The sequence below is a fragment of the Trichosurus vulpecula genome, chromosome 2 (assembly GCF_011100635.1).
Source record: "Trichosurus vulpecula isolate mTriVul1 chromosome 2, mTriVul1.pri, whole genome shotgun sequence".
Taxonomy (NCBI): domain Eukaryota; kingdom Metazoa; phylum Chordata; class Mammalia; order Diprotodontia; family Phalangeridae; genus Trichosurus; species Trichosurus vulpecula.
The window spans coordinates 393,538,500-393,564,112 of record NC_050574.1 but is presented as its reverse complement, the minus strand read 5'-3'; the positions used below and the strand labels follow the sequence as shown (position 1 = coordinate 393,564,112).

The window sequence follows — 25,613 nt, the reverse complement described above, 5'->3', positions numbered from 1 at the left end:
TTCTTTCTTTTTTGCTGCTTGCAGTATTTTTTTTATATGAAAGCTCTGGATTTTGACAATGACATTCCTGAGAGTTGCCATTTTGGGGGTTTCTTTCAGGAGGTGACAGGTAGATTCTTTTAATGTTCACATTATGCCTTGTTATAATGTCTGTTTACATATAATGTTCCCTATGCTAATAAAATTATGAGGCCGCTATCTCTATTCTTTATGCTAACCACTACTATATATGAGTGGTAGACTGTGTGATACAGATGAAAGAGCACTAGACTCAAATCAGAGGAGATCTGCATTCAAATCTCAGCTTTGACACTAATTAACCATGTGATCATTAATAAGTCACAATCACTCTGAGTTTCAATTTATTTTTCTGTAAAATGAGTCTTTTTTGTTTATATTATTTATCTCACAAAGCTGCTGTGAGAGAAGCAAGTTGGAAACCTGTAAACAAATACCATCTATTATTATTACAAGCTATTATCATATCATTGGAAATTATTTGTTTAGTAATTTTCTAGAATTGGGGCCTGTGTGTGGAGAGAATTTTAAGTGGATCTTTCCCCTTTTATTATTATTAATGTCATTTGTTCATAGACTAGTATGTTAGTGTGCAAATCACTTTACCACTGTGGGTCTTAGTTACCTTGTCCATTAAGAAAGGGATTGGATTAACTATTTTTTGGGGGGGGCAGGGTAATTGGGATTAAGTGACTTGCCCAAGGTCACACAGCTAGTACATGTGTCAAGTGTCTGAGGCCGGGTTTGAACTCAGGTTCTCCTGACTCCAGGGCCGGTGCTCTACTCACTGCACCACCTAGCTGCCCCCTGGATTAGTTAATTTTCAAAGCCTTTTATAGCTTTAGTATTCTCTAATGCTACGATTTCATGTGAACATTTTGATTTCAGGGCTAGAAGGGATTTTAGTATATGTGATGAAACAAAGCATCCACCCTTTCAGAGTTTCAATAGTTGAAACTATTTTAAAATGAAGGATTAGAACATGGCATCCTTCTTTCAGGTTCATCAATCAGTTGACACTTTATTAAGTGTTTACTATATTCCAGGTACTATGTGAAGTTCTAGGAATATGCAAGTAAAAAAAGTCCTTATCTTCAAGGGACCCCTTAATGTCTACCCCCTTCAATGGGGGTAGACAACACATGAAAGGAAGCTGAAGGAGGGAGGGGAGTACTCCATATGGGACTGTGATGGACAAGTCCAGAGTATAGCCTAGTATGAAATGAAGAGATTGCTGACCTGGGCATTCTTCTTAAGTGGAGGTTCTACGAGAAGCCATGCAATGAAAGGAAGGGCTGCAGGGTTTTAAATCTCCCCAAATGGTAAAAGCAAGTTTGTCTTCAGGGAGAACTCTTTTTAGAAATTGCTTTCTCTCTTTATGAATCTCTTGGTTTCAATTCAGTAAATATTTAATAAACATCTACTTTTAGTCTCAGGGTGCTAAACTTCTAGAGACACTTTAGGCCAAGTCAGCAAGCATTCATTAAGCACTTACTATATGCCAGATACTATATTCACAGTCTGGGGCAGGGGTTGGGGAACCTGCGAACTCAAGGCCACATGTGGCTCTCTGGGTCCTCCAGGGTGGCTCTTTAACTGAATACAAACTTTACAGGACGAGTTTGTCAGGTTTGGATTCAGTCAGAGGGCAATACTTTAGGACCTAGAGGGCCAGATGTGTCCTCGAGGCTGCAGGTTCCCCACCCTTGGACTCTGGGGCTAGCTCCCTATGTCCTTATTCTTCCACTTGGTCAATCAAGTCTTAGAAATTTAGGGTAGATAGAACTAGCCTTCAATTCATATTAAATCAATTTTTCTTAACCTAGGATCCATGAATCTGTGGTCTGTGGATAGATTTCAGAGAATTAGTGAACTTGATTGAGAAAAAAGTGAGGAAAAAAATTCTACCTTTATTTTGACTAACCTTTGGCTTCCTTTGCAGTCCTATGTATTTTAAAACCATCATTCTGAGAAGCGGTTCATAGGCTGTGCCAGAATGCCAAAGAAGTCTATGACACAAAAAGATTAAGAATGTTAGTATAAATGGAAGAAAAAGAAAGCCTTGTTCTTTATTAGTTCCTTAGATTTACTGGCTGAACTCCCAAACTTTTTCTTTTAATTTTCACTGCAGTTATCTGTAACTTTCCTACAGTAGATATAGGATCAAATCCCCAAGCTTCTCTCCACAGTAGATTTAGTTTGTATATTTTGCAGCCCCCTTTAGAATCTTTCCTAGTTTTCTTTCCAAATGTGGTGACCTTAGCTTCGTTTCACTTCAACCAGCATATATCAAGTGTGTATGTTGTGCAGAGAATAATCCTAGGTATTAGGTAGAAGAACAAAGATCAGGTGGTAAAGGTCTTCATAGAACGTACAGTTTTGCTAGGGGATGTGACACACATAGAGATATTATAAAAAGGTACTTTAATATTATTATTTAGTTAGTTTTTACAAAAGGATACTTGATAAATGTATGCAGGAGGTACAAAACATAGTCTTATATGAGGTTCAAAGGGGAAAGGTTCAAAGGAAAACTTCATTGAGGTAGAAGCTTTATTGGCCCTTTAAGTACAAGTAAGAATTCAATAGAATAAGAAGAGGAAACAGGACATTCCAAGCACAGGGAAGAGCTTGAAGGCATAGAGACAGAAGGGCATGGGGCAGATTTGACAGAGTAATCTAATTTGACTAGAACATTGGCTATGTGGTAATAATAAGGAAATAATAAGAGATAAAGGAGGCAAGAAATACGGGTCCTAGTTTTTTAAAAAGTTTTAAATACTTGAGAGAATGGAGTTCAGGTCTTGAAAGACCAGATCTCTCTGTAAAGAGTAGTCTGACAGCAGGATAAAGGGTAGAGGTTATAGTGAAGGTATGAACCAGGGTAGTAGCTGTGGGGTCAGAGAGGTATTTCAGAGGCAGAATATTTTAGATGGATATTAAAAGGTGAGAGAAATTGTAGAGGAACAATTGATAGGATTTGATAATTGATTGGACTTGAGAAGTGAGAAGAAAGAAAAAAGAGTCAAACATGACCCCAAGGTTTCAAACACAGGAGACTGGGTAGATCGATGAAATAATGAAGTCAGAATGAAGAGAACATTTCATGGAAAGAAAATCAATTCAGGTTTGAATGTGTTGAATTTGTGGTGCAGGTGACACATTCAGGTAAAATGTCATTTAGCCAGTTGGATATGTGGATATGGAGCCTTAAAGAAAAGTCAGCATTAGAGATAGAGATTTAAGAGTTACCTGCTTAGAAGTGATAGATAAAGCTATATGAATGTAATAATTCGCCGAGGGAAACACTGCACGGAGAGAAGAGGGCCAATGATAGCTGGCATTTACGTAGCCCTTTAAAATTTGTAATGAACTTTCCACATGGAACACCTAGGGGCACCCTCCTGCATAGAGGGCCCCACGATAGCTAGCCCAGGTGGAAGTTACTCTGTATTTATCCAGCCACTCACTAGCCCCCACATTGATGTGTTTGCTTTTTTTTCTAAAGGGTACAGTCAGTTTCATATCAAGGCATTTAATGAGTGAAGTAGCAAAGGATAGGTCTTCCATAAATCTAGGGCACATTATAGTGCAAATGATAATAATAATACTAAATAATTATATGCAGTTTTAAGGTTTGAAAAGTGGTTTGTATATATTTTCTCATTAGATTTGATCCTCACAACTCTATGACTTAGGTACTCCTGTTATTCCATTTTATGAAGGAGGAAATTGAAGAAGAGGGAAGTAAAATGACTTTCCTAAGGTCATGCAGCTAGAAAATATAAGGTAGGATTGGAATTTAGGTCTTTTAAAACTCCAGATCTGGCACTCTATCCACTATGCCTGCTACCTCCTTAATAACACATACATCACCAGTTGGGAGAATGGACACACATGAGAACAAAGAATGAGGGGTACAAAAGGAAGATTATAAATAATAAAGACAACTTTCATATATTTCCATGAAGTTTTGCTTCTGACCTTGATGTACCTTCATCTTTATGGAACCTAATAAGAGTTAGGCACAACCTGCCCTTTCATTGCACCTTAGTAAGGATAGGGCTAGGATGTATTCTTTCTTAAGCGTTTGGTTCTAATTAGCTCCTTAATAAAAAATGAAATCTATTGCTTCACTTTTATGACTTTAAATGAAGGTTGGACAAATTTTTGGTATTCCCTGAGCTTTTTATGATAAATCCTCTATGTACCCAAAATAAAAGCAACCGATAGAATGCTTATATCTTCTGAGATGTAACTGGAGACTTTCAGCAACCATATCTTTGCGTGATTCTTGTTCTTAATAAGACGTTAATTGTGTGAGGTTTGGGAGGCCTACTGTGTCAATCTTTTCTTTTATCCACATATCCTAATCACTTATTTAATTAGGTATGGAACTTCTCAATAGAAAATATATATCCACATTTATGAAAAAGGTATTGAATTAAATAAAAGTTTTTTCTTTAATAAGTCACCAAAATATAAATTTGTGCTTTAATTTAAAAATTAAAAGAAACTCCTTGGCTACCTTAGTGTCAAAGATTTTGTCTCTTTGTAAGGTTGTTCTCCTATGGGGGTGCTGGTGAAATGTGTAGTTAAATATCAGAATCAAAGACTATTAATGATGGGTCAAACCTTAAAGATCATCTAGTCCAATTAAATTATAATAATTTGAAAGTTTTAAAAACTAAATATAATTTTCATTAAAAACCAAATGCATAAATTCTGAATGTTTAATAGAAATCATGAATTCTAGTGTTCAATGCAATGTGTCTACTACATGCAAGGTACTAGTCTGGCAGCTGTTGTTTTGGGAGAAACATTTCCTTTTTAAGTTTGTCAAGTGACTGCTGCTAAAATAAATCTGCTACAACATAGAAATTATGGAGGTAAAAATGTAGGTTTTATAATATTTAATGCTCAGAGTATAGAAAAATAACCCTGAATCAAGATTAGGATTCTAACAAGGTTTCTTATAGACAAAATTACATCAGAGAAATAGAGAATTAATTCTTTTACATATTGCAACCTCATACATCCTCTTAGGTCATAAAAGTTAAAAAAAAAATTGATTCATAATCCCAGGCATCCTTCAATATCATGGAAGTTGGTATACTTAGTTAAAAAGAGGCCTAATCTCAAATATCCCATTAAGAAACAAACCTTGTTAATTAGATTCCATTGGTAAATTAAGTCAGATTACAAATCAGTTACATTCAGAGGATCCACAATAGGCTGATTGAGAGGGTATAATTACATGCCTATAGAGTTGGTGTCAGGAGAATTTTTTCTCAAATATGGTATGTCAAATTATTTGGGGAAGCCTTCACTCCTTTTTTGACTTCTTATCCGAGAACTGTTTGAGGTATTAAATAAATTTTCGTAGCCCAAGGGATAGGTTTCAGCTAGCTCAATAATCTCCTAAGTAGGAGAAATGTCTCTGACACTTCCTCCAAATAATAAAAATTAAGAAAAGGAAATCAAAGATGGAAAAATTATTACCACAGTGTGAATGCAAAGGTAACTATCATACAGTTCTTGTCCTCAAGGAACTCGCAACCTCATTAGGACAAAGACAAGTAAAACTGGTAAAACAGGACAACATAAATGCAAAGAATAGGTCCAAGCAAAGCATCGAGAGGAATCTGAGGAAGAAAAACTTTCTCCCTTGAGAGACTGAGGGAGGGAGCAATTGTATTATTTCTCTCTTGATGCACATCGTGAGACATTTGCATAGCACATAAAAGGTCAGCTCATGGGAAACTTCCACTTCAATGAAACATTTTAAGCCCGTAAGAAGAAAATCGCACGTAGAAAAATGTTATTTATAGTTTTTCCCTCACAGCTCATCAATGTCAGCTGGAATGTACTACAGAAAATCGAGTACACTTACAGCTTGACTTGAGTAACCTTATGCTAATTTTAACATTTCACCAACATTAGCCTGCCTTCAGTAGCCTTTCAATTAAAACCCCTCCTCTCTTAAAATGATTTCGAGATAAGTGGCATGTAGGAATGGAAGGGAGAAAGTGAGTTGATGAAATAGTTGTACTTGAGTAAAGTGGATTTCTTGTAACCTGCCTGTTACCAAAAGTCATATTAAAAGGCTGTTGCTGAGGAACCTCAGTGAGATGCCTTGCCCATGATAAGTCATCAGTTCCACTTCTGGACTCCTCAAGGGGAAGATCCCATGGAATGTCTCAAACAAGAAAGTTAAAGACCTTGGTTCAAAGTAGGTCTTGATGAGGATGGTTCAGAGAAGCATTACAGGTAGAAACAAACAAACAAAACAAAACTCCAAGACTCTGCCATTTATTGGGTCTATCAAAGTGCAATTTCACCCTTAGCTATATATTTTCGATTGCATTACTTCATTAAGAAGGTTATTTAAAAAGTCCTTTTATTGTTTGCTGTAGGGAAAACAGTAAAATGAGAAATATGGACTTTCAGGAAGAGCTGATTTTCACTTTGTTTTCTCTACTTTATTTTGTATTTCATCTGGTTTGTATGGTTGGTCTTTTATGAATCAGGTGGTTTTTTTAGGTCAAGATACTGTGTAAGTGTTTGCATTTTGCAGACTACACTTTGCCAGGTGACCTGTTTTTAATGTGTGTCTCAATATTAGTGTGCTTCCCTCTCTTCTTAGAACTGAAACATGAAATCCATGTTTGGAAGCTGACAGCGCAGCGGATTAATCCTGCTAGTCGTGAAGAGACAGCAGTGAAATGCCTCCTCATGCAGAAGGTTTTAACTCTGGAGTTTTTGCTCAAGAAGAAGCTCAAAACTTTCCAAAGGTAAAGTAGGCTAGTCACGGTCACAGGACTTAGAACCTTTGTAAGCGTTTCTTGTCTTGATGTTAAGGCCAACTGAACCCCATTGGAATTATGTCATCAGGAGACCATCAGGGTTTCTATTGAGATGTGACCTTAATCTATACACCGAATGTTGAGACATTTTAAGGAGCAAAAACGAAACCAAATCCTCTCTTGATATGATTGTTTAATTTAAAGAATCCCAACACTAAACCATAGAATTTGAGTAAGAAGTTTTAGAGAACATTTAAATTCTACTATATAACACTTTGCTTCTCCATCATGTACGTGTGGCCTGATTCCCCCTCAGTTATAGACCCTAGAAAGCTACCTCAGATTTAGGGCACGCTTTGGGTTAGCATGAACTTCCATTCATGATTCACAAGTTCACAAGTTTACATATTGTATCAGACTAATCAGAGAACCTAGCAAAAGACATTTATGTACACAGCCCAACAAAATAAATGGCAAAACCATTTCCCCACATACATACAGCGTATCTTGATATGTTCTGTCACAGATTCTCCTGCCAGTGGCAAGAAAGAACACATGGGGGGAACTTATTTGAGAGAGATCACATACATGAGGAACATGCATGATCTAGGAAGGGGACACATGTAGAAATCATATATAGCTAGGTTAACTCATTCCTGGGCCCACGTATTCTTTGATATTGCTGCACCCTCACAGAATTACTCATTTGCTGCTCTGTGGAGGTCATTAAGTGTTTGGTTGCCATGCTGCGAGCTCAGAAAGTATCCTTTGGTGGACTATTTTCTCTGGGCACTGTTCCCTACCTTAAAGCGCTCTCTTGCTCTCTGCTGCCATCTTTTGGTCTTCTGCTGAATTGCAGTTGCAATGGAGAAATTTTAGCTTTTTCAGTCCTTGTCCTAGAAGGCATTTCAGCTGTTTTGGTACATAAGACACACAGCTAGCTGTACCTAGCCAACGAGCAAAATCCAGGAGCAGCCCCCAGGCTTAGTTTAAACCTGTCATTTGAACTCCCTTATTTCTACATCAGGATTTTTTGCTCCTTGAACTTAGTCTGCCCTTTGGGTTATGGTAAGAAAATTCCTTCGAACTATCTTCATGTTCCAGGTCAGTCAAAAGGTCCGTTCATGCATATCTGCAAATCACCCCCAGAAGTGTCACCTAAGAAGATAGGAGGATGTGTGTGTGTGTGTGTGTGTGTGTGTGTGTGTGTGTGTGAGAGAGAGAGAGAGAGAGAGAGAGAGAGAGAGAGAGAGAGAGAGGCGGGGGGGGGAAAGAGAGGGGAAAGAGAGGAGGAGAGAAAGGAGACAAGGGAAGGGACAGAGGAGAGAGGGGGAGGGAGGGAGTTTTTAAAAATTTTTTTAAATTAAAAAAATTTTTTTGATAGGGGAAGCCAGGGCAATTGAGGTTAAGTGACTTGCCCAAGGACACACAGCTAGTAAGTGTGTCAAGTGTTTGAGGCCAGATTTGAATTCAGGTCCTCCTGACTCTAGGGCCAGTGGTCTACTCCCTGTGTCACCTAGCTGCCCCAAGGGAGTTTTGAATGAGTTTGAATTGAGTTTTTGAATAAGTTTTCAAAGAAGTACAAAGGGTTGTAAGCCTTTGTACTTCTTTCACAACTTATTCCTTTTTTAAACTTTCCTACTAGTATCTAGGGCACTACCATCTTTCTAGTCAACTATGTTTGAACCTCAGACCTCAGGGTCATCCTTGGCTCTTCACCATCCCTGATCTTATATATCTAATTAATTTTCAAGACCTGTAGATTCAATTACCACAACATCCCTCATATCTGTTCCCTTCTCTCTGCTCACACAGACACTAATGAGTAATTTAAGTTCTGAGCTGTTGCAATAGTTTCCTAACTGGCATCCTTGCCTCCATTCTTTTCCCTTTCAAATCTATCCTGTATACAGCTGCCTCTAGGATCAAATATGAATTCTTGTATTTATCATTTAAAGGCCCTCACAATCTGGACCCTTTCTATCTTTTCTGCCTCTCTTAACATAGACTTGTGGAGCTTTGGAATACCAAGGTCCAGTGAGTGGAAAGGTGACAATTTTCCAATTATGTGCCAAGTTCAAAGGGGTTGGGGCATGACTCCTGGTCACAGTTTTGGTGTTGGGAGGAGGGAGGCCCTGTCAGCAAAGTACATGTTTCCCAATTTTTAGCCCTTGCTCTTTAGATTCCCTAAGTGAAAAAAAAATTAAGAAATATCTACATATACTGAATCTCTAATTGTAGCCTTAGGAATTGGTTCATACTTCTTAGAAGAGAGTTAATATGGCTAGGAGGTGCAGCACCTCCAGATAAACCCAAAATTTAGCAAGGGGCTGGAGCAGAGAGAAAGTTCACCAAGAGAGGTTTGGGGCACAGAGTTGTAAGGAGGAAGAAGGATATTCACACAGTGCCAAGAGGAATCAGAGAGAATGGACACAGAATGCATCCCAGTCTACTTGGGTCCTGGATAGTGCCTGGAAGTGCTCAATTGGGGTGAAGTGGGGGATGTTTTTATAGAGTTTCATACCTGGGTCAGGAAGGGTCAGGAGTTGGGGGAAAAGGCCAGAAGAGCACAGACCTGAAGTATGGCTCAGTGTTAAGGACTGATGGTGACTCATGCAGGAGGATTGCTAGGGGATGTTGCCTGCTAGTTGGTATTCAAACTTCCTACCATTATACCAGTGTGCAAAGGGGCTTTGAGTCTTCATTGCAGGTCTTAATTGCTAGGGTGACAAGTTTTTTTAAAAGCTTCTTGAGGTATCTTCATCTAGTGAGTAGAGGAGGCTACTGTATTTCTAACCATTTACTTCCCTTGACACAGTCTGTGCTCTAGCCAAACTGTGGCATTGCCTCCCTATTGAGGTCCTATGTGATGAAAACTGCAGAACAAAGAGTCGATATATGTAAAGTGCTTTGCAAACCTTAATGTATTATTTTTACTGGCACTTATCAACTGACAGCTTAAGATTAGCATCTTCTAGCTGATCAGTTGGAACCATTTTAATATCTTAATAATTATTATTATCTTAATTATAATTATATATTTAGAATTATTGTTATGTTATATTATGTTCATTACATTATTATATTATAATAATATAATTAATATTTTAATAATGAAAGTAACATATTTAATAATAATAGCTATCACTTTAATAAGCCCTCCATGTTCTTCCATAGTCTTTGGAAAGATAATAAAATTATCCAGGCGCACCAACACCACCAGGTCATTTTCATGTCTCCAGTCACCTTCTCCAAGTAGTTGGTGACCCTGAGATTCCCTGGGAAATGTATGTTCAAAACTTGTAGACTCTTGCTGGTCTCTGGGAGAAAGACTCAGTCACCTAGTACAGTCAGTACCTGTTTGAGACTGGGATTCTTCTTGACTCCAGTGGCTACAAAAGGCTCTCCCATTGCCCTGCTTGCCCTGTATGTACACATGACCTTGGCTGGATAGGAACTCGCTAGTTCTGCTGCTCTCACCAAAAGCACATTTGCATTGCTCAGGCCTGCTGATTTCTCTGGCTAGAGGAGTCTTAAGTTTCTTGGTCAGGGCTACTAAGGGATAACTAAGGGATGGAGGGAGAAGGACCATCCCTACTGCTGCCATGCCATGTCTCTCTCGTTTTCACCTTGAAAACGTCTAGTGACATTTGTGTATCTTATGCTGGCCCCTGGGAAGGCACCTTCAGATATTGTTTCTCCTAAGCCTTTTTAGAGATATATCATGCAAGTGTTGTGCTGATGAGCTCATTAAGTCCCTAGACTTAATGTCTCTGCCATATTTATATTGTAGCTATTTATTTTTATGTCTTACCATCTTCCCTTTACCTTTCCTCTTTACCCCTGTCTCCCCCAGCAAATGTCTGGCATTCCATGGATTATTTTTAAAGTTCTTATATTAGTATGCCCAAAGAAATGTGATTTCATTAATGTGAAATCCCTTCACTGCTCCCTGCATTGAGGCTTGCTTTAGTAGCCAAACAAAGCTACCAAATGGTGAACTTAGCTAGCCTGATCTGGGCCTCTTACCAGGCCCATAGTTTTCCAGCTTAGTAGGAAAGGGTCTACAATGTTGTCACAGCCTTTGAGAACCCAGGAACAAAGCCATATCACCACGATTATTAGAATAGGTCTTTCATGAAGTATAGGGAATTTTCCCCCCAAGAAATCTTTGAGAGAAATAAAAATGTTTTAAAACTGGGGTCAGGATTCACTGTCTTAACTATATTATAGAAGCCTCTTAAAATTTTAAGCTCAAGTAGTTTAATAAAAAATTAAAGGTTAAAAGAATGCATATACTATGCTAAATTCTTCTCCTGGTAATAGCATATTGAATCCAAGTTGAGAAGCAGCAGTTAACTTTAAATACTTCTGTTGACTGGAGTAACTCCCACTTGTCTTGGTTTTGGAAACAACAGATGGAAGAAGCATTCTAGAGGATACGAACTTAATCCAGGGCCTTGGACATAGGATAGAACAGAAAATTCATCTAGAACAATGCAGATGGATTTTTCGTGTGTGTTGTTAGTCCCAGAGCAATGATGAATTATTTTACATGCAGAAATTGTAGAAAGTATACCTTCCAGGATAGCCTGTAACCAGGACAACCAAACTAGAAATAAAAGTGTAATGCTGGTCTCCAGCACAAAATATGAAAGGTGGAAATTGCAAAAGACTCGCTGAAGGAGTCCCTCAGTTTAACCATCTTCTAGGCTTCAAGTTTGGGAGATAAAAGCCTGAATCTTATACACTGAAATTTGTGATAACTATAAAGCACAGTCTTGCAGATAAAATGCTACAAATCTTAAAGTAGATCTAAGGACAAGACACCATTTCTTTTTATGGTCAGGTCAGGAAAGACCATTCTAATTTTATTTAGGGTGGATAGCTTGAGTTACAGGCAGGACAGTAAACTTCATTCAGTACAGCCAGATGTCGATAACCTAAATCTTTCAGAATTGGAATACAAAATAACCCCCAGATACTTTCAAATATAAAATGGAGGAAATTCCATCTTGAATGTCTATACTTAGATTCTCTTTCTCTTTATTTGGCTTTAATTCACATAATCTTTTATAATAAGCATGCAGTTTACCTCAGCCTTGTAAATGGACTAAAAATAAACATATATGTAAAAAAATCTTAATGAACCAGCGAATTCTCATGAGCTCTCCTACATGAATTTAAAATCATAAAGTTTTGGAACTGGAAGAGACCTTAGAGATTATTGAGTTCAGTCCCTCATTTTACAGATAAAGAAACCAAGGGGGAAAAGAGGGAGTCATCTAAAGTGATGAATTTGGATGAATAGGAAATTCAACAACCAACTTAAATTTTAAAAGACATGTGCAGAGGATGGAAGCAAGGTCAGGTAAAAGAAGATGAATACAAAAGTACGTAATGATCCTATTTAAATAGCATCTGGAGTCCTAAAGCTCAGAATGAGCTGGCACCGGTGAGGAAAGATAAAGAAAATATTTTAAAAGTTTTTTCAAGTAATATTGAGGAATAGTAAAGCCTCAAAATGAGCAAGACCCTACTTGGGGTAGATGAAGCAGTCATAACTGAAGACAGTGTTTCTCAATTCTTACTGATTTTCTCTGCCAAGAACAATGATCTTTGGATTGGAAAACACAGGACAAAAATGGATAATGAGGTAAAAGGATATTAAGAGAAAACCTAGTTACCCTAATGAGCTCATCACCTGGTCATATTTGTCCTCAGGTACTGAAAGAATTGGTAGACATGAATGCTAAACAGCTATTAATGCTCTTCTAAAAATTATAGAGAATAGGAGAGGTCATGCAAAATTGGAGAAGGACTAATATTCTGATTTTCAAAGCAGAAGAGACTAGATTATGCCAACCATAGATCAGTGAACTTACCTTCAGTTCCTGGAAAAAATTTGTAACATATTAGAATGGTTAGCGAACATTAGCCAAAGAAGCAACAGTCAGAAAGAGTCAGCACGGTTTCACCAAGAAGAAGCCATAGTCTAATATTATTTCCTCTTTTTTTTAAAAAAAAAAGTTACTTAACTGATAAATCAAGGAATGCTGAGGATATAGCTTACCTAGATTTTAGCAAAACATTTGATCTGGTATCTCATGCTATTCTTGAAGAAAAGAAGAAGAGATACAGGCTAAATAATGACAAATTAGTATTCATAACTGGTTGAATGTCCAGACCTGAAAAGTAGCAACTGACAGAGACCAACTTGTTAAAAAGTTGTCAGGGAGGCATTTCAGAGATCTTTATTTAGTCCTCTGCTATTTAACAATTTTTGTCAATGACTAGGAAAAATGCATAGACTGTAAGCTTGTCAAAATTACAGAAAACATAAAACTGAGTGGAATCACTAGCCCACATTATAACGGTTAGGGTTTCAAAAGAGTTGAACAATCTAGAACAGAGATGTTAAGCATGCTGCTACTGATAGTGCCCAAACCAGATTAAAATGTAATTGGGACATGTTTTAAGAAAATAAATAAAAGTACAACAAAAAATAGATAACATTACATTTTTTAAACTGCATCATATAAAGTCCATAGGGATTTTTAGGTATGGATTAGTGGCTTTTGTTTCTACTTGAGTTTGACTCCATCAGGCTAGAACACTGGGCCAGACTGAATAAAATGAAATGAAATAGGGATAAGTACGCAATTTTATGCTTGTTTTTTTTAAAGTACAATATGGGATGGTATGACCCAAAAGTAGTTCATTTGAAAAAGATCAAGGGTATTTAGTGGACTTTATGATACAGCAATTAAGAAAGTCAATGTGATCTTGGGCTGCCTGGAGAGAAGCAAAGGGAAATAATAGTCCCTCTGTATTCTGCTCTGGTTAGGCTATATCTAGAGTATTGTGTTTAGTTCTAGGCTCCAGGTCTAGTTTTATTGTGTTTAGTACTAGGTGTCAATTTTTAGGAATGATGTTGATAAGTTGAAAACAGTTCAGAGGAGGAAAACAAGGGTAGTAGAGGACCTTAGGCTATACAAAAATTGGTTGAAGGAATTGGGGATATTTATCCTGAAGAAGAAAAGATTAAGGGGTGACCTGATTTCTATCTTTAAATATTTCAAGGGCTGTCATATAGAATAGGCATTAACCTATTCCTCTTAAGAGTAGAACACAAAATCAGAAAATTTTATCACTATTACTCACAAATAGACAAATTTAGTCTTGATAGAAGGAAAAACTTCTTGCCCTGAGACAATAGTGAGAGCTACCCAAAAATAGAATGGGCTATTTTAGGAAATGCTATGTTCTGGCTCTTTGGAAGCATTGGAGTCAATGACCAGCCACGTTGCAGGTGGAATTCTTTTTCAGAAGTGGATTAGATTTGACCACTGTGGTGCATTTCAGTTAATAATATTATCTAACATTTACATACTGTTTAATATGTGATTGGCCCAGTGCACTAAGCACTTTACAAATATTATCTCATTTAATCCTCACAACAACCCTGGGAGCTAAGTGCTATTAATACCCCCATTTTACAGATGAAGAAACTGAGGCAAACAGAGGCTAAGTGACTTTCCCAGCATCATATGACTAGTAAGTTTCAGGTCTTCCTGACTCCAGGCCCAGCATCCTATCCATTGTGGTACCTAGCTGCTCCAAATATTGGTGACTTATCTAAAGTCATAGTGACAAATTCAATATAATTCAACAAATACTGATTAGGCAGCTACTCTGTTGAGATCACTTGAATAGGCCTTATATACTTGTTAATGACAGAAGCAAATGGATAATAAATTTCTTCCCAATCCAAGGTAAAACCCATATTTCGATATGCTTTGGATTTGATAGCATTGATTAACTCTCTACCTAAAATGGAAAATACCAAGCCATCTCTCTTTTAGCGACTTTTTGCTCCTGCACATGGATATCACTTTGATGCTACTGTTGAAGACACTTGAGGCAGGATGCATTAATACAAAAATCCATTATTGCTAACAGCAAAGTTCCTTGAGCATTAAGATGAGAGCTTTACTTTAGTGATAATCTAGCTGAGATTTGAAAATTCCATTGTAAAACAAAAGTTAAATAATATTGAGAATGAATGACTAGTAGAATTGCACATCCAATGTTTTTGCTTGAAAATGACATGAAATTAAATTTCGGAGGAAGAAGGAGTCCAGTTAACTAGTTAGCAGACAAGATTTAATAGGTGCCTAGGAATTAGCCAACTCTATAGGGGAGGGCCATAAAAATTCTGTTGGTTGAAGCAGATTTTACGTGATTCTTTAGTGTCACCAGGAAACATAAAAAGTGTTACCTTCTCTTTTAGACAAATTTCCCAAGAAGATAAAAACTGGGAGACAAATATCCAGGAGCTGCAAAAAAAGGTAAATAACAGTAAGAGTATACCTTGTTTTTTAAAAATTCTTCAAGTATACCCAAATGCGTATTCATTTCCTAACACATCCATGGAATGTAATCAAATGTATAGTTCTATGTTGCTTTTTTGGGGGTAGGAGGGAGAGGCAAGGATAGGTGTCTGTATTTCTATGTTGGATAGCAGATTAGTGTTAAATATTGATAGGAGGTATATAATAGGCACACTGGAGTCCAAGCCAGTAGGATCACCTTTTGGATCAAATTGCTTTATAATGAAGAACTTTGGGCACGTGAATAATTATTTTAAATAAATCAAGTGGAAAAGTTTTATCAATGTAAACTAGTCACAAGAGGAGGTCTAAAGAGCCTAGAAACTTCCTTAAACAATGAATACTTGATCTTTATGCCAAGTAGAGAGACATGGCAGCCAAGGACAACACTGATTTTGAATATAAACTCATTCATAAAACATCATGGAAGAGGATGTCAATAATTATATCCATTATCCAATGTAATTTTAGTATGTGAATAGGAAGAAAAGAGCTTTTATGAAATAGTACTCTTAATGTGGCCTGATAAAGAGAAACCAAATATCTGTTCAAAGAAAAAAATTATAATTTTGTTTTTTTCTCTCAGAAATGTGTTATACATTTGAAGAGAATAGGTTGTATTCCATTTTTTGTATAGCATATATTATGTATTATAATTGATACTTTAAAAATTCTTGGAGACATGCTGAGTTCTAGTTCATGAATTCATGAAGCAGGAAAAATTTCTCTTTGAGTGCCCTGATGCCTATTTTTAATTACTTTTCTCCACCCCAATCTGGCCTTTCATGCTTTACATCCTCTATCAAAATTCTCAAACTGAATTTATATCATGGAATCATAGATTTAGAAACCAATAGGCATTCTGGTCTAACATTTTCATTTTATATATGAAAAAAACTGAAGACTTTGGAGATTAAGTGGCCTGAATAGGTCATATATGTAATAAGTGGCTAAGCCAGGATTTGAACCAAGTTCTCAGATTCTTAAATTTAGCACTTTTTATGGCTTAGTGTGAATTTAACACCTTTTCCCCCTCTTCTATGCATATTTGCATTCTAAATACTATCTCAAATGACACATTATAAAGCTTTGTCCTCAGGTGAAAGTATTTTAAGCATTAGGGCAGCCGATGGCAGAAATTTTCTTTGGCCCCGGGAGCTTTTTTGCTCTCTGTGGTATCACATACAGAAGGCTGCTGCCTCATCTGTTCGTTACTAGGTAGGTTTCTCTTACTCCTTCCCCTACATGTGCATTTCTAGTAGGCTCAGGGTAAAGATAGGACCCTATTCTCTGCTACAAATCTTAAAGTCCCCTTTTGGACTGTTGCTGCCCAGGCTCAAGTCACAAGCTAGAGAACTGCATGTGTGTTCCTTGCTTCTTTCACACGTGCATTGGATGGATAGAGCTTCTCTGTAAACCTTTGTGTTTGTACTGGCTGGAGGTAAACAGCAATCTCAAATCTCTATCTGGCTAGAGATTGTTTTTCATTTCTAGAGTGACTTTTATCTAAGAGAGGTCAAATAGTGTTGCTCTCTGGTACCACCACTGTGGGGATGCCACTGTCATGAATTAAACAATATAGGTGTGAAAATTTAGCAGGTAGCTATCCCAGAATACTTCTGGTTTCTCTGCCTTACCCAGATTCTTCTTTCTTCAGTGGAACAGCCCCTCCTAATCTTTTCCCATACTCTGTCCAGCAACCTATGGTCTTTGAAGATTGACAAATGACAAATGTCTCTAACATCCGGTACGCAAATAGCTTATATTCCTTTACTCAGCAGTGGGAGCATTCCCACTGGCTTCTAGCTACCCGGGAAACAGGAAGGTTTGCTTCTCTTGGTAACCGTGAAGTCATGGTATTGTATGGTCTGTGAGGTCATGGTATTCTGTAAACCAGGAAGAATGTGAAACTGAAAACATAAAGCCATCCAAGCATTTGTGAAAAATCTTTAAATTCCCCAGTCAGTCTAATAGTACTTGTCTATTTAAGGGTAACTTTGATATTGCAAGGAAACTCTCTTATACTGTTGTGCCAGGGGACAAGGACAGATTGTACTTCAAAGGCCTTCTGTACTGCATAGTGAAAGATGTACCTCTCTCATATCTTTTCAGATACTTTAGGAAACCTTCCTATATTTCTAAATTACTGTTTGCCTTCTCAACATGTTTTTAAAATTATACTTAACTTGTAACTTTTCCTTATAACAAATTTTATAAATTTTTCTTTCTAATTAAGATGTTTTCTTCTTTCCCCATCTAACCCTGACTTTTTTTTTTAGAGGAAAGTAAGTTATGGTATTGATTCACATCAGGTAGAACTTAAGAACAAATTGCCTGTTTGGGACATGCTTAAAAAGTAACTAAAATGTTCATATCTTTTGACCCAGAGATCCTACTGCTAGGTGTAGGTGCCAAGGAGATTCAAAATTTTCATAGCAACATTTTTTATGGGAGCAGAGAATTGGAAACAAAACAAATCCTCATTTACCAGGGAATGCCTAAATAGATAGGTAAATTTTCCTAAAGATGGCCATAAGAAATGACAAATATGAAGAATTCTAGAAGCATGATGGGAAGACATATACACTGATGCAACACAAAGGCAGCAGAAACAGGAATATATATTATATATATATATATATGTATAAATACATATATATATACACATACACACACACGTGTGTGTATACAAATACACACAATGACTATGTAGCGAGGGCAGTCACCCACGTGTAGCAAGGAGGAGTCATTTTGTATGGCTCAAAGGGAGACAGAATAGACATTTAGCCTCTTTTTCCCTCAACTGTCTCCAAGGGAGACTTTTAATTTCTGCTAGGAGGGGAAGCAAGTGTTTGAGGCCAGAAGTTTGGTCGCTCTGCTCTCCTCAGAGAAAGAGGGTACTGGGCTATAATTATATCTATCTGCTCCCTTAAATATTTTTTTAGTCTAAGCGGATATATGTTTTCAGATCACTTCTGATCACTCTTCATTACTGAGGAAAGGAGGACCCCTAACCTCCAGATCCTAAGTTTAACTCCTTTCCCACAAAATAATAGTTCCACAATAAATACAATATAGCAGGTAGCAGAGAAACCCATTTATCCAAGTACATAGCAAGTAGAAATTAGAGAAAGAATATATACCAGTCAATGCACAATGAAGGAGATCTCCCGTTAAGAGTGAGGTAACTTAGTTCAGCCAAGAGAGTCCTAGATCTCTGCCCCCCGCCAGGGGAAGTTCCCTGAAGTCTGTAATGTAGCAAGTTGGGATAAGGTGATGGAAATTGTCCCCTCCTCTTGTGTCAGTTTCTTCCCAGAGTCTTTTCCTTCAGTAACCTGAAGGTTGGAAGAGGTTGTCCTCTTCCATTTTCTTTCTCAAAGCTGGAAGTCAGAAGTGCCAGAAGCAAGTACAGAGTCTGAAGAAATTCTAAGGCACTTGATGAGACTTGAATCAGGTCCAAAGACTTGAAGAACTTAGTGCTCTCCTCTCTCCTGCTCTCCTCAATTCTGTTCTATCCTTCACCAAGCATGAGGCATTAATTTCCAATGAAAAATGAGAGACTTCCATACCAATGGGCTTTGAGAGTTGGGTTACAAATACAGAAATGCAAACACAAAAACCAACAAAAAAAGGAACTGCATTCTGTGAGATTAGAATTGTTGAGATTCATGGGGCACCCCAGAATACTGGGGTGCACCAGAATGATGAAGAATCTCAGTGTCTTGAATGAATTTGCTCAGACCATAATTAAGTTAAAGAAAAGGAGTTTATTGGGGTGATGTACCCAGTGGTCCCTGCTCCTTATGGTAGACAGAGCATCAGCCAGATTAGGTGTCTGGTCTATGATGCCATAGGGGTAAAGGGAGCAGGAGAAGGGGAAGAGGGGGAAAAAGCATGGCTCTGGAATGCCTGGAATGTTGGGTAATCCAGAGTGTCTTTGTAAATGCATATATACAAGCAAGGGGAATGGGGAAGGGGAAGGGAAGAGCTCTTCTAGAGTGTCTGGTAGTTAGGGAGTGCTTTATGAAGGCACACAGATAGGCGAGGGGAACAGGAAAGGAGTACAGATAAGTCTGAGGTGTGGGTATCAATGCATAGTCTTCTTGTTCACTTTTCTGGCTCATCACATCCTACATTTTATCTCATATCTCACGCCCTGAATCCTGCTTGCTCCATCTGCCTTGAACACTCCTTTCTACCTCATCATAGTGACTAAACCTGGACCTAGAGAATGGTGGAAAAAATGCATCTTTTTTCTTTCAGTGCAGTGTTAGGGGAGTATAGGTGTGGAGTATTACAAAACATTATCAGACACTGTCCCTGTGTTGGCTAATTTTGTTGAGCTGCTTCCTCCTCCCCTCCCCCTTTGTATATCTTCAGTACAAGAGATGGCTCAATTGATAGGGTAGTAAATAAGGTGGGATATATTCTGAAATGAAAGGTATCAATAAAAATAAGATATACTTTAAAAACTGAAAACATTGCTGAATTCAGAAGAATGTGCTGGGTGACACACTTATGTTTTTCCTTTCCACAGCATAGGATAGCAGACAAAATTCTCCTCATCAAATGCCTGACTGTGCTGGGATTTGTTATCTTCATGTTCTTTCTCAATTCATTTGTTCCAGGCATTCATCTAGATCTTGGTGAGTAGCATGATTTCTTTTTGCTTATTATTGTTGATAGATGTTGAATCTGATAATATAGACAAGAGAAGGCAAATTTTACATTGCTGTTTTTGTTATTGTTGAGTCATATCTGTCTACTTGTGACCCCATGGACCATAGCATGCCAATACAGTCCACAGAGTTTTCTTGGCAGAGATACTGGAACAGTTTGCCATTTCCTTCTCCAGCGGATTTAAGGGAAATAGAGGTTAAGTGACTTGCCCAGGGTCATACAACTAGTATCTGAGTTTAGGTCTTCCTGACTCTTGGTCCAGTGCTCTATCCATTGAGCCACTTAGCTGCCTCAAATTTTACACTATTGGTATTCAAAGATTCCTAGGTCTTCTACCATTTTCCCACCAAACTCACTCAAGGCCTAGGTAGAGATGATTTGTGTGTATGTGTATGTGTGTGTGTGAAACTTACAGGGTGAGAGTGGGGACAATTGTGGTATGAACAAGTCAAGGTTGGTGGCCAGAGATATGAATCTTAGAACAGTCAGGCTGCAGAAATGTTGCAAAAAGGTGAAGTCAGAAGCTGGGGTATTAATCAGAGAGCTGTGTTTGTCCGAAGACAATAGTGATGTCTGTAGAGGAGGTTAGTTAAAAACCAATAGAGACAAAGTCTGAGTGGGGGATGGGTGGGAGTTAGCTGGAGTCGGAGTTTCAGGAATCAGTTGTTTGGTATCATGACCTTCGCCATTTGTTACATTTTCTTAATGCAGTAGTTAAGGTCATAATGTATGAACCTGTGCCTTGCTGTCAAATTTCTCCTGAAAGTCCTTCAGCTGGACAGTTCCTACTGCTGCCATCTCCCTGATGCACTCCTATATCAATTGTGGAATCTATGCAGCAGTAGGTGGGCCATTCTTCTTGTCTGGGAGTGAGGGTAAGGCAAAAGGATCAGGAGGAGGAAAGTAAATAAGTTAACTCTCTCAGTAGGCAGGGATACAGTGAATCTTTTTCTTTTTACCTCTTTTGAGGAAGAAGCACAGATGGAAGCGCTCAGAAGGGGTAAAGAGAAGAGACGATAGCAGTGACTGCTCTGAATGTCCCCACAAATCAACCTTTGTGCTATGTTTGGCATACTTATCTCAGCTATACGCTCTTAAGACTATAAAGAGCAGAGACTAACAATCCTAGATTATGATCTATTCTTTACGGAGAAAGAGAAATATTTTTAAAGAAATGAAAATTTGTCCACTATATTTTCTTATTCGGTACTTAATAGATATCAGATAAAATGGGCATTTCCATATGCATAATGTAACAGAAGATTGTGTATGAAACTTAAACTTCCTATTACTTATAGCTTGCTTTTCTTGTAAATATAATAAGCTCAGCATGTAACTTTTAAAGTTGTCTTCCTTGTCTGATTCTTTCTCTCTTCCTTCCTTCGTTCCTTCTTTCCATCCTCCCTCCCTCCCTTCTTTCCATTCTTTCTTTCAATTTTCTAAATAAATAATCATATTTTCAGTAAATAGGGGTAGTTTTATCTCTTCTTTGTCTATCTTCATGCATTTAATTTCTGTTTCTTGTCTTATTGTTATAGTTAGAACTTCTATATCTTTGGCACATAACAATGAGGAAGAGGAGCATCTTTACTTTATCCTTGTATTTATTGGAAAATCTTCTAGTAGTTTCCTTTTGCATGTAATCCTAGCTTTTTCTTTTAGGTAGGTACTGTATATTACATTAAAAAGATCCTTTTATGCCAACACTTTGAATGTTTTATTTTTGTTAGCATAAATGAGTGTTGTAGTCAAAAGCCTTTTCTGCATCTATTTATATAATCAAAGGTTTGGGATGTTTTTCTTTTTAATGATTAATCATGTTGTTTGCCCAATGTTTAATCATAATGCACCCCTGGTATAAGTTCAACATGATCATAGTAAATGATTTTTTTATAAATTACTGAATCTTTTTGTTATAATTTTAATTAATATTTTAGAATAGATATTCATTAATGGTACTGTTTTGTGGTTTCTTTCATTGCTTTGTCCCTGTCTGGTTTAGGTATTAGGACTGTATTGGTCTCAGAAGTTGAATTTGGTGGCATACTTTCTCATTTTTTTAGAATAATCTGTATGATATAGGTACAAATTGTTCTTTAAAAGTTTGATAGAATTCCATCTGGACCAGGATTGTTTACAACTAGTTCTTTTTCTTTTTTGGAGATTGTATGTGTGATTTAAGATCTCTATTTAGTATTCTTTTAATCTGGATATTTTATGTTTTGAAAATAGACTATTTCTTTTGAATTCTTAGATTGTTGGTGTATTCATGCCCCTCTGTGCAGGTGACTTTTAAACCTCTATCTCCAGTCCCTACCACTCTTCCACTATATACACATATCCCCAGTTACCTTCAGGATATCTCCAGTTGAATGTCTCCTGTGGAAAATATTATACTATTTTATATCATTTCTAATTTCAACCAGACCCAGAGCCTGAATTAATGAGTAACTGGATGAAGATCCAGGACCTGGGCTTCTTTGTTCTCTCTAAAAGTTTGCTCAGGAAATACCCTTACCACTGTCAACAAGGCCAGATACCTGTTAGCCATTAAGGGATGAGACCCTAAACCCAAGAGAGACTACCTCACTTAATATTAACTGACCTTTGTCAACATTCTTTCCATTAAGGAAAATCCTCTTCTTGTATCATGGTTAAACATACATGGGGGTCATAAAAAATGAGGTAATACAGGCTTGCTAGGTCTGCTAAAATAACGTATATGAGTTTTCTCATTCCTTTGTTCAGGCAGCCAGAGCCTATGCTCTGACTCCTTGTACGTACAAGTAAGCTAGCTTAGCTATGCTTTAAGGGAAAATAATAAACAACATGGATTTTTCTATCACCTACCTCTGTTGTTTCCTTCAACCAAATTTTCAGGTTTAACACTCCCAAGCACCTTTTACTCATTAAGTTCCAAACCAAATCTATTTGCTTTCTTCTTAACTGTGAATCTTCTGATTCTGACCTCACTATTGCTGTCTGTGGTATCACCATTACCCTAGTACCTCTTATCCATAACCTTGTAGTTATTTTTGAACTTTTCCTTCATTCATTGATTAAATTTTATTGATATCCACTCCATAACTTTTCTCATACCCACCCTTCCTCTCTATTCTTATTGCCAGCACCCTAGTATAAACCTTTATTTTATTTATAATTGCACATATTCTTTATTTAAAATACTCGTTCACGGTGTGCTAAGTCTAGACTGAAAATCAGGAGACCAGGGTTATAGACAGGAACTCACCAGATGGAACTGAGCAAGCCAGAGCAAGCCCCAAACAATCTTTGGGGACCAGCATCCTTATCATTTGGTATCTTCTTCGTGCCCTCCTCCCTCACTCAGAGACCGCTTTGGGCTCAGGATCTCAACCCCTTTACCACTAACAAGCTTTTCTTTCAAGAAAGGATCTGATCCAATACAGTTTTATAGTGCCTGGGGAGGAATGATTTACATTTTACCAATGTCCTGTTGGTGCAGGAAAGTTGCCCTAATGGTGGGATTTTAGGCATCAACTAATCAGTTAATGAGGGAAGTACTTGGAAGTCTAGTGATCCACAGACAATGAGAATCTAGGCCCTGTGATAACTGTTGAACTCTGTGCTATGTGAAGACAATATTTAGAGAGACTGATCAGATATCACAGCATTTTCTGGTGATTTATCACCTATATCCTGTGTGACTGTAAGCAAGTCACCCTTGATCCCTCTGAACCTCAGTTTCTTTGTAAAATGAGAATATTGATTCCTTTTTTTTCTTGACTTAATTTTCTTTTTTTGGGGGGAGCAAATAGTATTTTATTTTTTTCCAATTACATGTAATAATAGTTTTCAACACTCATTTTTTACAAGATTTTGAGTTTCAATTTTTTTCTCCCTCTCTCCCCAAGATGGCAAACAATCTGATGTAGGTTATACATGTGCAATTATGTAAACATATTTCCATATTAGTCATGTTGTGAAAGAAGAAACTGAACAAAAGGGAAAAGCCACCAAAAAAGTGAAAATAATATGCTTTAATATACATTCAGACTCCATTTTTTTTCTCCAGATGTGGATAGCATTTTCCAACATGAATCTTTTGGAACCATCTTAGATCATTGTACTGCTGAGAAAAGATAAGTCAATCATAGTTGATCATTGCACAGTGTTGCTCTTACTGTGTACAATGTTCTTTTGGTTCTGCTCACTCCACTCAGTATCAGTTAATGTAAGCCTTTCCAGGTTTTTTTTTTCTGAAATCCACCTGCTCATCATTTCTTATAGCATAATAGTATTATATTACATTCATATACCATAACTTGTTCAGCCATCTCCCAATAGATGGGCATTCTCTCAATTTCCAGAGAATATTGATCTCTAAGGTAGGAACCAGTTCTGATATTCTAAATTTTGAATCTGGGGAATTAGGTAAACTGGAAGGTCACACACCTTAATCAGCAAGTCACTGCTCCAAGATATCTCGTTTACTGGGACATTCCCTTAGCTTTCTTCAAGGGCCAGCTCAGGCGCTATCTTCTACCTGAGGCCTTTCCTCATTTTCCTAGTTATTAAAGCTCTTTCCCTCTAGAAACCTGGAATTACTTTGCATTTTCTTCTTCTGGTACTCACCTTATCTCCCAGTGAAATGGAAGCTCCCTAAAGGCAAATGACTCATTCACTACAGGTCTTTCTATTCCCAACAGTTGGCAGACTGCCTTGCAGGTAGTGGATGCTAAGTAAATATTTGCTGAATTAAACTGAACTCTGTGACTTCCCTCCTCTAAGGCACCAGGCATCCCTGCTAAAAAGACAGCATCTTAAAAATGGACTCCCCCAGCTCATCACCTTGCATCTAAAAGGCCTGCGGTTTGGCAGACTAGATCAAATCTCATCTTGCCTGGGTTTGGTCTCAGGACCAGGACTGATGGCTCCTTTGAGAGGGTTCTCTCTCTTTGAAAATTCTCAGAGCCTGGGATAGAGTGAGAAACAATGACGACCCAAAGATTGTAGGGTGTTCAGGAAGGGAGCAAGAGGGGAATCTGCACACAGCAGGTGGTTAATACATGTATGCTGAATTAAATGGAAGTAATTTAAGGGATTGCATTTCAGAGGTTCACAGCTGACTGCAGCTATTACTAAAAATGAGCTAAAGGTCATCCAGAGCTTATGATCTGTCCTGCCCCCTTCTCTGAGTCTGTTTTCTCCTCTCTAAAAGATCATCACACCTAAGGACTCATAGCTGGAAGGGCCCTTAGAAATCGTCTAGTGCAACCCCCCCCTTTTTTGTTTTTACAGATGAGGAAACTGAGACCCAGAGAGCCTTCCCTGAGACTATGTAGTTAGTGAGCCCCAGAGCTGGCATTCATACCAACTCCTTGGACTCTCAAGCCAGGGCTTTTTGCACTGTGCCCATGATCTACATAGAAGAGATCTTTTTGTCCTCTGAGCTTCTGGGGTACCTACTCTCCGTACCATTCATCCTTTAATAGATGTATACCAACTCTTCAGCTAGGTTGCAAGCTCCCTGTGGGTAGAGGCCTCAATTCATTTACTGTTGTATCCCTCTTGGAAGAGAACACAGGGGATGATGGCCCTCACTTAATATCTGTTCACTGATTGATTCCAGAATTAAGTGCAATAATCTCATCCATTCACTATTGGATTTAAAGCTTTCCTTTCAAATAAGGTACTGTCTCCATAACAACTGTTTGCTTATAATGTGCTGCTAGGG

The 25,613-nt window shown here is 37.7% G+C and overlaps 1 protein-coding gene across 1 annotated transcript in view; it reads left to right on the top strand.

Annotated features, from left to right (window-relative positions):
• Nucleotides 1–25,613, top strand: part of OCA2 (OCA2 melanosomal transmembrane protein) — a 625,581-nt gene that overhangs the window by 252,276 nt on the left and 347,692 nt on the right. Inside the window, exons 15-17 of the mRNA XM_036747301.1 lie at nucleotides 6,665–6,812; nucleotides 15,118–15,175; nucleotides 19,755–19,863. Coding sequence (XP_036603196.1) covers nucleotides 6,665–6,812; nucleotides 15,118–15,175; nucleotides 19,755–19,863 — 315 coding nt within the window. The remainder of the gene's footprint in view (nucleotides 1–6,664; nucleotides 6,813–15,117; nucleotides 15,176–19,754; nucleotides 19,864–25,613) is intronic.